General features: G+C 39.7%; 1 protein-coding gene across 1 annotated transcript; it reads left to right on the top strand.

Annotated features, from left to right (window-relative positions):
* Positions 1–4,227: 4,227 nt before the first annotated feature.
* Positions 4,228–13,654, top strand: p2rx3a (purinergic receptor P2X, ligand-gated ion channel, 3a). The gene is made up of 12 exons (XM_030062051.1): positions 4,228–4,578; positions 6,085–6,220; positions 9,363–9,434; positions 9,574–9,643; positions 10,981–11,077; positions 11,227–11,304; positions 11,460–11,601; positions 11,937–12,073; positions 12,215–12,308; positions 12,623–12,688; positions 12,781–12,858; positions 13,103–13,654. Exons 1-12 carry the CDS (start codon positions 4,445–4,447, stop codon positions 13,223–13,225), a joined length of 1,227 nt encoding a protein of 408 aa, XP_029917911.1. The 5' UTR covers positions 4,228–4,444; the 3' UTR covers positions 13,226–13,654.
* Positions 13,655–14,242: the final 588 nt, after the last annotated feature.

Here is a 14,242-nt window from a genome sequence, read left to right as displayed (position 1 = left end):
ACACATCATGACTGGGACAAGGTGCTGCTCCTTGCACCATGTGGATGTGTAGCGTCCACATCAGCACGTGTGCCTCAGGAGCTACAAGACAAAACAGCCTGCCACAATTCCAGCTTGCTTTTTCTTAGCTAAGCACCTCCCACTAACACACCTGCCCCGACTTCACCTTCACCTGTCATCCACCGAGGGTCCTGCTTCCTAAAGTCCCAGCTGCTACACTCAGGTTCACTCACCAAAATGAAGTGTTCACAGGTGTGATAAATACATATCTGTCACATGACCAACCATCACAGTTTTCATTTTTCCTAAGTATGTCAATATGTTCATACAAAGGTGAATCATATTACAAAACCCATGAAATTATTCCTCGACATTATATTTTCCAAAAAACAAACAAAACAACAGCAACAACAACAACATGCTAATATAGGACAGAGTTACAAGAGCCCATAGTGTAAACTTAATTGGAAAACTGACTCCTGGTTACAAGTGGCAAAACAGGATGAGCTAAATTTCTGTAGAAAGATAGATTATCTGTCCACGACTGTCCCAAGAGGGGCGGTTAACCAGCTCTTAACCCTTAGATGACCTACCGATACCTACACTCTGCCATGAGAGAGGTCAAAAATGACCCCATTTAGAATGAATGCATTTTATGTTGTAAACTTAAGAAATTTCTTTTATTTTGGTTAAAGATGATGATTTTTATTATATTTTGCTCAACAAAAGAATTATTTCATGTTTGACATGTCCATTTATCACTTTTTATTAACATTTTATCACAAAACATATTTTACATATATTTTATTTTTTGTCAAAAAATGATTCCTATTAGAATCAATGTGTTTAATGCAATATTTCTTCATTTTGGTTTTAAAATAATGATTCTTATTATATGTTGGTCAACACAAGAATAATTTCATGTTTTACATGTTCATTTATCACAGGGCTACTCAACCCGCGGCCCGGGGGCCACATGGAGCCTGTGCATCATTTTTATGTGGCCCGCCACTGTCATATAAAAAAAAATATTATTATCCTATCTAATTATTGACTTTCAGTCTGTGGACAATTCATTTCTATCACTAACATTTTGTGAATGAAGCCTGTTTATTTTATAATGTTCCAAGGGAGTGTGATATGGCCTAATTTGAGTATTAACCTCTGAGCAAGCTGCCCAATCTGTTCACATTTTGGGAATAAAGCCTCATTTTGTTGTAACCTGATCATTTCATCATTAATCATTGCATGACAATCTTTTGTTCAGTGAGGTTTGGCCTTGGATGGAAATGTAGCTGTTTTCTGTATGTTTCATTCATTTTTAGACTAGTCATGTAGCCTGTGACAAAATGAATGTTTAAACGTCCAAAACAGGACAGACATGTTTAGCTTGCGGCCCTTGGACACAACTTAATTTTGCTGAGTGGCCCCTGAGCCATCTTAAGTTGAGTGGCTCTGATTTATCACCTTCTTTCATTTGCTCAAAATATTGCTATCAATGCTGCTATCAAAACGCCAACATTCATTGTTTGTCTGTCTGTCTATTTATGCACGTCCACACATATGTACACACACGTGTCCTCTCTCTTCTCACTGTGAGCAGCTGTTACAAACTACTTGTTTGTGGCTGTGAGCTGCACACAGGGTCACTGCATTTCCAACAACTATTGCTGGCTTTGCAATCTTTGTTTCTTGGACATATCTTACACCTCTTTCTCTTCTGCTGGCCCTGTCTGTTTCTCTCCTGTGGCTGGATTGAAGCTTTTGTCATTCTACACCTTCCCATTGCTTCAGTGATGTAGGTTGGTAGGCGTGGGTTACCTTCCAGTTATCACATATATATTCTGAGGTATAAAAACTGATGATAATATTTACATGTATGTTGCTGTGTAAAAATAACCTTCAGGGTGGTGAGACTGCTGGCATTAGATGTGGGGATCAACACTAGATGTTTACCTGACATTCACAGTTGATAAAAATCAAAGGTTCCTAGGGTTAACCCTTGAAACTCCATAGAAAATGCTTGGGGTAATTTTTGACCCCACGTATGGAAGAGTGGGGTATTGATATAAAAAATGCAATTACTTAAAAAATATAAGAATCAGATACAAATCCAAATGGCCATGTCAGAAACAACCTATTTGAGGAATACATGCAAGATTAAACGATAACATTTTAAAATTGCAAAGACATTGCAAAAAAAAAAAAAAAAAAAAAAACTGCTGAGGTCATTTTTGACCCCACTTATGCATCTAAGGGAAAAAAGAGAGGCATTTTGGATTTATGAATTGAACACATCTGAACCTTATGGACTTAATGAAAAAGGGTCTGTCTTCTTTTCTTTGATATGAAAACATTAATTTATAGTTCTCCCTACAGGTAACTTGGGCCCTCAGTGAGAGCCACCAGGTCCCCTGACACTCACCCTTCCTCTGTGGTGATGTAGCGGGACAGTGGAAATTTAGCCCATCCTGTCCAGCCAGTTGTAGATGGGTGACAGCTTTGTAGTCTAAATTATGGCAAATGGTGTCATTCTTACAGCTCTGACCTATATTAACCTGGTTGTTTTTTGAAAAATTGAATGTTGCAGAATAATGTCATGGGTTTTGTAAGATGACTCATTTTCGATAAAAATGTTAAAACACCATGGAAAAAAGTGAAAACTGTGATGACAGCTCATGTGACCAATATGTATTCATCACACCTGTGACCACTTCATGTTTCTGAGTGAACCTGAGGAGGAGACGGGAAAAATGCATCGCTGGCTTCCAGTAAAGTTCCAGTGAAGTTATTTCTGCCTGCAATGATTCATTTTTGTCCTCATATACATAACAGCATTATCATTTATTCAGGGGCTATGCGATGTCAAGTAGGCGGTGTGTCTGTGTGTGTGTGTGTGTGTGTGTGTGTGTGTGTGTGTAAGCAAGTCAATGTATTTATACTGATCATTTCCTGTAGCATGATGGTCACTTCCACAGTGGTTTCCCCTTTCACAAAAATTGCATAGAGGATAGTCTCTCTCTCTCTCTCTTTCTTTCTCTCTCTCTCTCTCTCTCCTCATTGTGTTTTCCTACATCTGAGATGTATAAATTGCCCAGTATCAGTGTATGGATTACATACGTCTCTCGAGCAAACACTGTGGCAGAGTGATGGGCACCATCTGAGCTCGTCTGCTTGTCTCTGCAGCACGCGTTCATGTTTGCGTGGATCTTGTCGTGGATTGGGTTACCGTTAATTGACCACAAACATAATGGAACCACTTAAGAAATGACAGTCTCTAGCAGACAGGCACATACGTCTGCGCACGTACACACACACACACTGTCATTGCATTATTACATTATCTCATTGATGTGTGGGGCAGTAAGGATACTAACGCTTGTGAGTGGACTGAGAAATGGTCATATCGCATGTCACAATTATTGCACGGTTGTCAAAAGTGCCACAGTTTGTAATTTATATTTTATGCATTTTGATCCAGGGAAAAAAAAAAAAAAGTGCCTATGTACATACAACCAGAGACAGATAGATGACCAGAGGTGTTCAATGTACATTGTTCAAATTTGATTTCAAGCTAATGCATTCTCAGTAGTCCTTCCTTTTTATGGTCCATTCAGACAGACTCCAGTCGACACATCACAGCTAAACCTGTTCCTGATTGGCTCCCCTCACTGAGCGATTACTAAAAATCCTTCCGCAATCCCTCCTCGCATTTGAACTGGAAAAACCTCCACTGGAGAGTTGACTTCTTTGAATGAGGTGAACTAATGTTATCGTCCAGTCAGGATCAGAAACAGTTTTCCTAGAAGACTTGAGAACAAAATTAGGAGTAATAATGAGCCTCTGAACATAGATAGCACAGGAGCCAAATCAGAAATGTATTCTTCCTGTTCTGGGTTTTGAAATCAAAAGGCTTTTCTTGAAATGTGATGACCTAAAAAAAGAAGGCTGCAGACTCATTTTTGAGTCTGGGATAGATTGCAAACGGAATGTTGCCCTCGCCAATAAGTGTGTGTGTGTGAGTGTGTGTGTGTGTGTGTGTGTGTGTGTGTGGGGAGTACACCAGAGAGGAAAGGAGAAAAGAGGAATGGGAAATGGGGATTTGTGGTGAAGAGAGAGAGAATGTGTGTGTGAGGGAGGGCCAGAGGAGAGGCTATGTGTTTACCCTGGCTCATATGGAGGAGGAAGGGGAGGTCCACAATTAGTTTCATAAACAGAGGAAACAAAGGCAGCGAGTGAGAGGAGGGAGCCAGGGAGTTTGAGTCACCAAATCAGTGATGTACCAGCGGGGCTCAGGCCACCACAAGGAGAGAGAGCGGACACAGCTGAGCTTCCTGGTCACTTCAGAGGCAAACTTTAGCCAGTTTTAGTCCACCACACAGCTCAGAGGGCACCTGTTGAGACCGGACAACAGCTTTTTTTTTCTTCTCTTGACAGAACAGCTATGGCCTCCAAGCTGCTGGGCTGCGTGTCTGACTTCTTCACCTACGAGACCACCAAGTCTGTGGTGGTGAAGAGCTGGTCTGTGGGCATCATCAACCGGATCGTGCAGCTGCTCATCATCGCCTACTTTGTCGGGTCAGTCGTGTGTGTGTGAGGATGTGTGTGTGTTTTGTGTACATGTCTCAACATGTGTGATTAACTTCATCCATCTATTTATCCATCTGTCTATCTGCAAATTGCTACTCAAGTAGACGTACTGTTACTTTGCTGATATGGCTGTCAAAACATACTGAAGTAAAAGTAAGTTACTTTTTCCAAACACTAAACTTTGTTAGGTGTGATCTTTTCCATGCACTTATTAAAGGATGAGACAAAGATGCATTGTACCAAAGGCTGATTGAAGCCTAGGCCGTCTTGACTCGATTGACAAATATGGAATAAGAGCATTATATGATGGTTGAGTCTACGTGGTTCTCATCGCCAGGCCTGCTCACTAATATTTTCGCTGTTTTTTCCCCACATTTATTCCACATTTGTGCTACTTGAGTCTTAATGGCGGGTGCTTCCGTTGACCGTCTGCAGTTTTTCATTGCGCAACTTTCACTGGAAATTGGGAAATGAAAAAACAAACTGTGAAAAAAATGAAAAAACAAACTAGAAGCAGATTCCTCCTCTGCTGACTCTACTGACGGAGCGTTCATTGTGAAAGTTTCCACAACCTGCCACTGATCATTTGTTCTCTGTGACGGATGTGAGTTAAAATAAAGTACTCAAGCAAAAATGTACTGAAGTAAAAGCACTGACTCAAAAAAAAAAAAAAAAAAAAAAAGTACAAGTGTAGAAAAAGGCTCAATCACAGTAAGTGTGCATGTAATTGGTTACTTCCACTTCTGCTATCTATTTACTTAGATTTTAGGGAAAGTGAATGGAAAAGTGTTTTAAATCCCTGCTAGTGTACCGTTTGTTAAAGTGCCACCCACTGCATGCTGTATTTGCACTGCAAAAAATATTATTCACTCACATTTTCTACTGAAAACAAGTGTTTCCCAGTGCAGATCAAGAATTTCATTTTCTTGATACTGGCAGTGTAATTAGACATATGTATAATGTACTTTGTCTTTTTCTATTTATACATTTCTATATTTGTATTTGTAACTTATGATGCTTGTGTTTTTTTTTTTTTTAATTTACCCACCTAGGCACTACAGATGTAAATTACCATTATTGCTTATCTGGCATGTTTACATCTCACCATTCCATACTGATTCATTAATGTGCTCTGTCCTTACCAAAGAAATACATAGATACCTAAATAAATTAATCACCTAAATTTGAAGATAGTTTCACTTCTGTGAAGAAAAATAACAAAACAGAGTGAAACTACATTGACTTCTGTTTTTCCCATCCTGTTTTCATAGCATGTTTTTTGAGGTATGAGATAAACTGAGTTGTTAAGATGGACTTTTGCAGTGTGTGTGCATGTTTGTGTGTGTTTCTGTGTGTGTCAGGTGGCAAAGTGTCAGACTCTCAGTTATTTTTGCAGGTTTGCATGGAAACAAGCACACCTGTGTTTTTCAGACTCAGTTCCTTCATTTCGGGTTCAGTTCCTCAGTTTGATTCGTCCTGTCTGTCCCCCTGCAGGTGGGTCTTCATCCACGAAAAGGCCTACCAGATGACCGACACAGGCATTGAGTCCTCTGTTATGACTAAAGTCAAAGGCTTCGGTTACCATAACAACCGGGTGATGGATGTGGCCGACTACGTCTCCCCTTCACAGGTGGGGGACCCTGATAACACACGGCCAACACCCAGACATGCATGACCTCTGACCTTTCATCCAACCGCTGCTTTCTAATAACTCCACTCTTTCACTGCTACACACACACAGTTACATACACACATATGCAAATTTAGCCTTTTCTAAATTATCTTTGCGCAACATTTTTGGACTCGGTGAGAGGTGAAATCCAAAAACCAGACGCGGCTGGTGGTCTGTGGTGCAGATGAGGTACTCAGATCTTCAGGGTGAGCTCTTAGTGCCGTCACTGATCCTGCAACCGTGGTTAAGTGTTTCTGTTAATGAACAAGCTGCTTATTATGTCAGCGTTCATGAGGGTTTCCCATTTGTTGGTTATTCTGCCTCAAAGTCATTGATTTAGACGTGCGTTCATATGTTTCAAATCAATTTGCTCAGGTGGCTTGCAGTTTCTTCGCTGAAGCATGAAAGATGTCGATTTAAAAAATATTTACAGCTGCGGTCTCAGAGATTGTGCGTCTCTGCTCATGCTTGGCATATTTTCCAGTGAGACAGAGCGTTTATTTTTCAGTGGCATTCGTATGAAACTGACAAGTTTTGACTGTCCAAAGCACTGATGTGGCTCTGGGACGAGTGTTCAATACAATCTAAAGTTGTCAAATTATCCCTGGTGGGTCTGGACTTGGATAACACTTTCACAGTTAATATTATAATGCCTTTATTTAAACCTTAAAATGACTGAGGGCAAACCCCACTTTTACCATGGCACCGAGCAGAAATAAAATGATAAAAATACGAGAAAAAGAAGAACAAACAATCGAAACTAACATCTGAGTACAATGAAGCATCCAAATTAGTTAAAACAGGTACAAATGGGAATTTAAAGGTTTAAGATTATGGACTTAAAATAACCATGAGGGACAAAGAAAATTAATTTTTAAAGTGTTGTGGTGATTCTAGGTGGAAGGTGCAAAGAAGCCAAACCCTGATCTTGTATGTAATAACCATGTATAATATAACACTGAATATTTTACGTTAATATTATATGAATGTACACAAATATATAAAACAATCAAATATTACTACAAAAAAAAAAAAAAAAAACAGCCAACAGTAAAAGCAATAGACTGCTCATGTTCTCCTAATTTCCAAAATGCGCAGGAAGGCTCAGTCTCTGATGCTTCTACACTTAAACAGGCATCTGACTTGAATGTTTAGTATTGAAAATATTCATAGTAAGAAATAAGCTATGAGAGGATGTACTTTACAGTTTGTCAGCGCTGACTGGTCCATTCCAAATACCCAAGAAAATCTGATAATGCCCCAATAGAATAGAATAGAATAGAATAGAAAATACTTTATTCATCCCACAGGGAAATTCAGGTATCCAGCAGCTCAAAAAACACAAACATATAACATATAACAATAAATAGATAAATATAAAAAAAAAAACACATACGAGCAGCATAACATAGTATAATAAAAGCAGCAGCAGAAATTATTGCACACAATCCAGTGTCAAAACCACATAACACTTCATTCAAACACTAATGCAAAAAAAAAAATCACATCTCATGCAGGTACTTTGTGATATTAACTGCTTTCTTTAGCGACTGTGTAAACCTTTTTGGTGCATGAACAACATCGTATTGGTTTTATTATTTAATAATTGCTGCTTTAAAGCTGCAGTTGAGTCGCTGCTGTTTTCTAAAAGCAGTGAAGCAGAAGCTGATGCTGAAGTGCGTAAAAGCCTCTGAGCTGCTGTTAAATCTCTGTGCAGCACATCTGCGAGTGGCCAATTGCTTTTCTCAAATGTCACTATCAAACCACTGCAGTCGAAATGATCTTTAATTAACAATATTTAATTCATAACAGGAATTAAATGGCAGTGACATGGCCATCAGAACTAAGGACATGAACTGTCTGCCTTAATAAAAAAAATAAATTCAAAACAAAAATACTATCCTTTTGACTGATTTAAGCCTCATCAGAGTGTTTTGTTTCTATGGTTAGTATTACGATCATTTTTCCATTTTGGACAGCCTGTACTGACCATTTTGAATTTTCAGGACACCTTTACACAGTCAAAGCATCCTCATTAATTAATTGATAGATTGGCTGATTGATTCAGTCAGTCAGTCTTTGGAGAGAGGCAGGGAGCTTTTACGACCGCAGTGTTTACCAAAACATGTGAGTGAAAAGTTACTCTCACGAGCTCCGTGGTGACCGCAAGAGTTAGTCTGTCAGGCCTCAGAGGTCATGTCATCATTTGTCTCGGATTTGCGGTTGTGACTAGATGGTAACCCTAGATTTGTCAAGCTCTCGCACACTCTCACACATGCACAGTTGATTCAACACAGTAGTGCTTTTCTCTGTCCTAACCCTAACCCCAACTCTAAATCCTGAACATAACCCAAACCTTGACCCTCACCACAGTAACCCGAGAGTTTGGACCTAGATTTGTGAGAATAGGGTTACCATCTAGAGAGGACCCCAATTTGTCAGCATTTTTAACACTTCTGGATCAAAAATTCGATTGTCTGTGGAACAAATAAATGTTTTTTTCCCCCATTTCTTCAAAATAATTTACAACATTTGGACATTTGTTTGTACGTGAAAATTAAGAACATTTTTTGCATTTTTTTTTTTTATAACTAGGAAGAGCTTAGTTTTTTTGGTGTAGTTTTAAAAAACAAACTGCAAACGGCTATGTGGCTAGTCACCCATCCTGAAATGTTACACATAACCAGTAGTGTAGTGAGTCTCTTTCTCTTCATACATTGTTATGGTCATTCTTGAATAAAGATGACAGAGTGGCCAAAGAAATGAACATGGTACTTAGCTAACCAAGTTTTTTTTTTTTTTTTTTTTTTTTTAATCTATCAGCAGCAAGCTAGAATAAAGCCGCAGTATTCCCTGGATCCAATCAGTCCAAGTTAAGAGAGAAACGTTCAAATGTACAACAGCTATGACAACGATGATGATGATGATGATGATAATGTGAAAACCCTGTGTATTTCCTCCATAGCTAAAACTCATTGGCTCCAGAGTTCCCTATGTTTGGTTTACACCCCTCATATTGCTTGACTCAGTCCACCCACTGAGAAATATTACATGAGATAACGTAAAAAAAACATATCGCTGACAATCTGCCTTGTTTCAGGGTGCATCTGTGTTCTGCATCATGACCAAACTCATCATCACAGAGAATCAGTTCCAGGGAAAATGTGCAGAGGTGAGTCCACGTTCAAACACACAAGTGAGGCTTAGCTCCTCCCAGTGAAATAGTCCACTCTTTGTCATATCAATATTTAACGCTTCTGTACGTGTTGGCATGTGTAACGGTGTGTGTGTGTGTATGTGTCCTTTTTCAGACTGTACCCATGTTCAAATGTGATACAAATGAATTCTGTGAGAAACATTTGAATGCCTACCTTGGCAATGGTGAGTTCAGCTCAAGTGATTTGGGGACAAATAAAGTATGATTGATTGATTGATTGATTGATTGATTGATTGATTGATTGATTGATTGATAGAATAACTCTGTTGTCACTGAAAAAAAAAAGTGGTGGTATTATTGAATGAATATCTTGTTTGCACTGCTAGTGCTTTAACTTTAAATAAGGATGTCCACTAATAAATATGTCAGTTATACAGTATTTTATAACAATATCAAAAGAGCTCAGTGACAAAAACTACCCTAGTGTCAAATTACAGGTAACTTGAAAGTTTCTGAGGTAGAGAGCTCAATGCACACTATGCAGTCATTTTCATCCAAGCTCAGGAAGACCCAGCATGACCTCTTAAAGACCAGTATGTCAAGCTAACATCCTCATGACAGTGAGCAGCATCTGCATCTGCAAAGCCAGTGGAGCAAAGGACTCCTTTCTGCACGTAATAAAAGTGAAGTCAAAAGACAACTGGCAAACTGCAGCCCTAACGGTATCCACATCAATTCTTCAGTGATACAAGAAGTCTAAATATTTGGCACTGGTCAGCGTTTGAACTTTATGATTGCCACTGGAGAGCTTCTGTCAGGCATCACACACATGAAAGATTAATCCATCAGTGTTTAAAACCTACAGTCAGATATGGTGGAAACATTCAGGTGTGGAGCCGTTTCACTAATTCCACACTTTGGCGATTTGCACAGGATGAAGTACTCTGTTGTGCAGAGGATGTAACCTCCTCTGGTTTAAGGAAGAGGGTTCGTTTTCCAGCAGTACAATGAACCTAACCCTACACAGTCTGAACCTTTTCAAGACTTTCAGCTTTCCCTCCATGGTCAACAAATCTTTGAGAGCATTAGAAAAGGGAAAATGCTGTAACATCACACTGGGGATGATCTGAAAAAGATGGACAATTGTGAATTCTCAGATTCTGCAAAAACTTTCAGAATTGATGCCAGACCGACAGCAAGCTCTTGTTAACACAAATGGTCGATAGTGGAAATATTGAGAAACTTTCACTTTCAGTAACATTTTATTTTACTTGTAGCAGTGAAGGAACGTGTAAACATGTTATTTAAATAGATGTGAAATGATGAAACAATATATATAGAATTCTTGGGAGTGGACTTTTTGGAGATCGCCAGTGTAGATAGGGATGATTATATGGGTTTGGGCAATTGACGAACTCAAGATATTACGCTTAATTGATCAAAACAAGTCTTTTGAGTATCTTTGTATACCTCAGAAACAGGAGGTGAAAGATTCTCTCTCTCTTTATCTCTTTTTATCTCTTTATCTCTCTGTTTTTCTCTGTCCCTCTCCCCACACCAGGCAGAATAACAGGTGTTTGCCTTAAAGCCTCAAATGAATCCCAGGGTAGCTGTGAGATTGAGGGCTGGTGTCCAGCTGAGAATGACTCGGTCCAGAAGTGAGACACACAAACACACACATGCACACACAGACACACATACACACACACACACACACACACACACATATATATATATATATATATATATATATATATATATATACCACGTTTGTCTCATTCAAAGTGTCCTTCCCCTTCCTTCTCAGCAAACCCATGCTGGATGTGCAAAACTTCACAATCTTCATTAAGAACAGCATCCGCTTCCCACTCTTCAATGTCACCAGGTGAGCTACACACACACACACACACACGCCAAGGCAAACACACATGTACACACATTCAAGCATATGGTACCCTTATGATAACTTAAAAACACTTGTGAGATATGTGTGAGAAATATGATGCATCATAACAACGAGAAATAATCTCTCTCACTCAGAGGAAACTTCCCTTCCAATCTGACTGCAAAAGATATCAAGAAATGCATATACCACCCAGTGAAAACTCCCTACTGCCCCATCTTTCGGGTGGGGGATGTGTTGAAATACATCGGGCATGATGTGGAAGCCCTTGCTGACAAGGTATTATCTCCATCTTCATCACTTTCTCTTTCCCTCTTCCTCCTCAGCTGCTCTCCTGATTCTAGGTGGCAACTGGATACACAAATGTGAAATCAAATTTCATCTGCATTGACCATTTTTTTGGGGGGGGGGTTGATAGTAAGTGGTGTTGAACTGGTGTGATATGAAGACAGAGCCTTCTAAGGAACAGTGGGGCATCAGTCAACACTTCTCTGAAAACATTGCTGAGGTTTACACTTTGTTTTATGCCCCACTTTTGTGTCACCAAATAAAAGACAGGTGTGAATGTTCACTGTGCATTTCTTCCTGTGTCTGTGTCTCTGTCCTCCTTTCAGGGTGGAGAAATAGGAATAAACATTGAGTGGAAATGTAACCTGGACCTAAACATTAAATTATGTGAGCCCAGGTACTCTTTCACTCGACTGGACGCACCATTTATGAAGAATGCCGTCTCCAAAGGCTACAACTTCAGGTAGCAGTCCATTTACATGTTTCCTGTCTTTCTTATTTACTTTCTTCTTCCTCTTGACATCCTTCCATCATTGGCCATACAATAAATCCATCGTCTCCCCCTGTCTGTCCTCACTAATTGCCCTTCCTTCTTTGTCTGCAGGTTTGCCAAATATTTTAAGACAGAGAATGGGACTGAATTTCGAACGCTCCATAAAGCATATGCCATCCGCTTCGATATTATGGTTACTGGCATTGTGAGTTGTGCAGGACTATTGCATTGAAATTGCACTTGACATTCACTGCAACTGCTAGGACCCCCATGTCCATTGAAACTATTAAGTTATTTTAGTTTTTAAACTGCTCTCCTTTGGCTAGCAGTCATGTGTAACCCCCATCCCTGTGAATACAACAAATATGTTCACATTTTCTTGGAGAGCGTTTAGTACATAACACATTTTATTTGATATGAAACATCTTTACAATATTTTGTCAGTGGTTGAAACATGTACATTTCCTTTGTCTGTCTTGCATGTCATCAAACTTGCTGTGTCCCTTTCTGTGCTTTCAGGCAGGGAAATTTAACACGATTCCTACTTTGATCAACCTGGTGGCAGCCTTCACTTCTGTTGGACTGGTAACGACTTCATTCTCATCCAATCAAAATCCATGAAAACATTTTTTTCTTGAAGCTATCAGACTGCTCATCAGTGTGTTATGTGGCTTTAGGGCACAGTTCTCTGTGACATTATCCTACTGAACTTCCTGCAAGGGGCAGAGCAGTACAAAGCCAAGAAATTTGAAGAGGTAAAAGAACTCACTTGAACTCACTATAAACTGTCCTTTTTCATTGTCCTTGTTTATATGGATTCAGCATCTTGCCTGCTGAAGTGTCCTTGAGTAAGACACTCCTTCAAGTAGCTGAACCTGATCTCTGACCTCTCCCTGGGAAGGCACATGAAAAGAAATCTTCTTTCACAGGACTTGTTAAAAGAATCCTTGACCTCATGTCCTCTTCATTCTTTTCTCCCTCCATCCCTGTTTCTCCCAGGTTTCAGGAGCTCAGATAGAAGCATCCCTCTCTCAAAGCCAATGCAGCCAGCTGTCCATCAAACCAGACATGAAGAGCTCATATGACTCTGGAGCTGTCTCACTTACTGACCAGGCTTTCTGATAGGGACAGTGAGGCAATGAGCAAACAGGTGTTGTAGATTAAAAAGTTTTTTATTTCTGCAAAAGATGCAAAACCACCATAAACCAACAAGTCAACAAAATATAACTTTACTCAGTATAGTGTAACAACAATTAAACAAGATGTTAACTGAACAAACTGACCTAACACATTGACGCACAAGAGAACATACTGTACATAGTGGCTTGGCCAAACCAAATAACACACAAGGGGTAACCAACACATGGTTTGGCTCAGTGAACTGGCTTCAGTATTTAGTCCCCAGCCTTCAGTCATGCCTTTTGCCAGGAAGGGACGTCCCCCAAGGAGAAAATGATTTATATAAGAGAAAATTGCCTGTGTAACCCCACAATGTTAAAATGTGTGCATTTCATATAAAACAATGTAAGGTTAAAAGGAAATAAACAGGTTCCAAATTAAACAAACTGTGAGATGTTAATTGTTTCGGTGTGGTTGGCTGCAAATCAAATGAACCTGTGTAGTTAACTAATGAGGTGAGGGAGTGTGACTTGGAATAAAATTACCATGTGTGGCTGTGACCATCACCCCCATGACTACCTCTGGAGAGAGGTAGTGACTGCTAGTGACTGACTTCCTCGTGAGAAAGGTAGTCAGTGGTGAAGCTGTCCTTGCCTGAGATGTGCTAAATTCTGGATCTGAACAGTTGCAGTGCCATTTATGACCTGGGGGAAAACCGTCCATTGGTATCTTTCATCATTTCCATTCACTGAAGTGATTCATCTCAGGGCATATCCTCCACCCAGGAGGTCGTAATGGAATGAGTCAAGGGCCCAATTGATGGCCTTCTCCACCGTCGAATAATGAACCTCCCTGGGGAACAGTTTCCAGCCGATGTTGGGAACTGGATGTCAGTCACCTGGCAATCTCTGGAGAAGCTTCACATCTGATTGCAGTATGAAAATTTCAAAGTTTGGACTGTACAGAACCAGTTTTTTACTCAATGTTTGCTAGATGTCGTGCAAATCTATTACTACCTCC

Source organism: Myripristis murdjan, chromosome 10, assembly GCF_902150065.1.
Source record: "Myripristis murdjan chromosome 10, fMyrMur1.1, whole genome shotgun sequence".
In the NCBI taxonomy this organism is placed as follows: Eukaryota; Metazoa; Chordata; class Actinopteri; order Holocentriformes; family Holocentridae; genus Myripristis; species Myripristis murdjan.
This window is presented reverse-complemented; position numbering and strand designations above follow the sequence as displayed.

What these genes read in the sequence shown, in the direction of transcription:
- p2rx3a (XM_030062051.1), top strand. Translation starts at nt 4,445, where the DNA reads ATGGCCTCCAAGCTGCTGGGCTGCGTGTCTGACTTCTTCACCTACGAG. An exon ending in GAATGCCTACCTTGGCAATG is followed by an intron (nt 9,644 to 10,980) that starts GTGAGTTCAGCT and finishes TCCCCACACCAG; the next exon opens with GCAGAATAACAGGTGTTTGC. An exon ending in GAGAATGACTCGGTCCAGAA is followed by an intron (nt 11,078 to 11,226) that starts GTGAGACACACA and finishes CTTCCTTCTCAG; the next exon opens with CAAACCCATGCTGGATGTGC.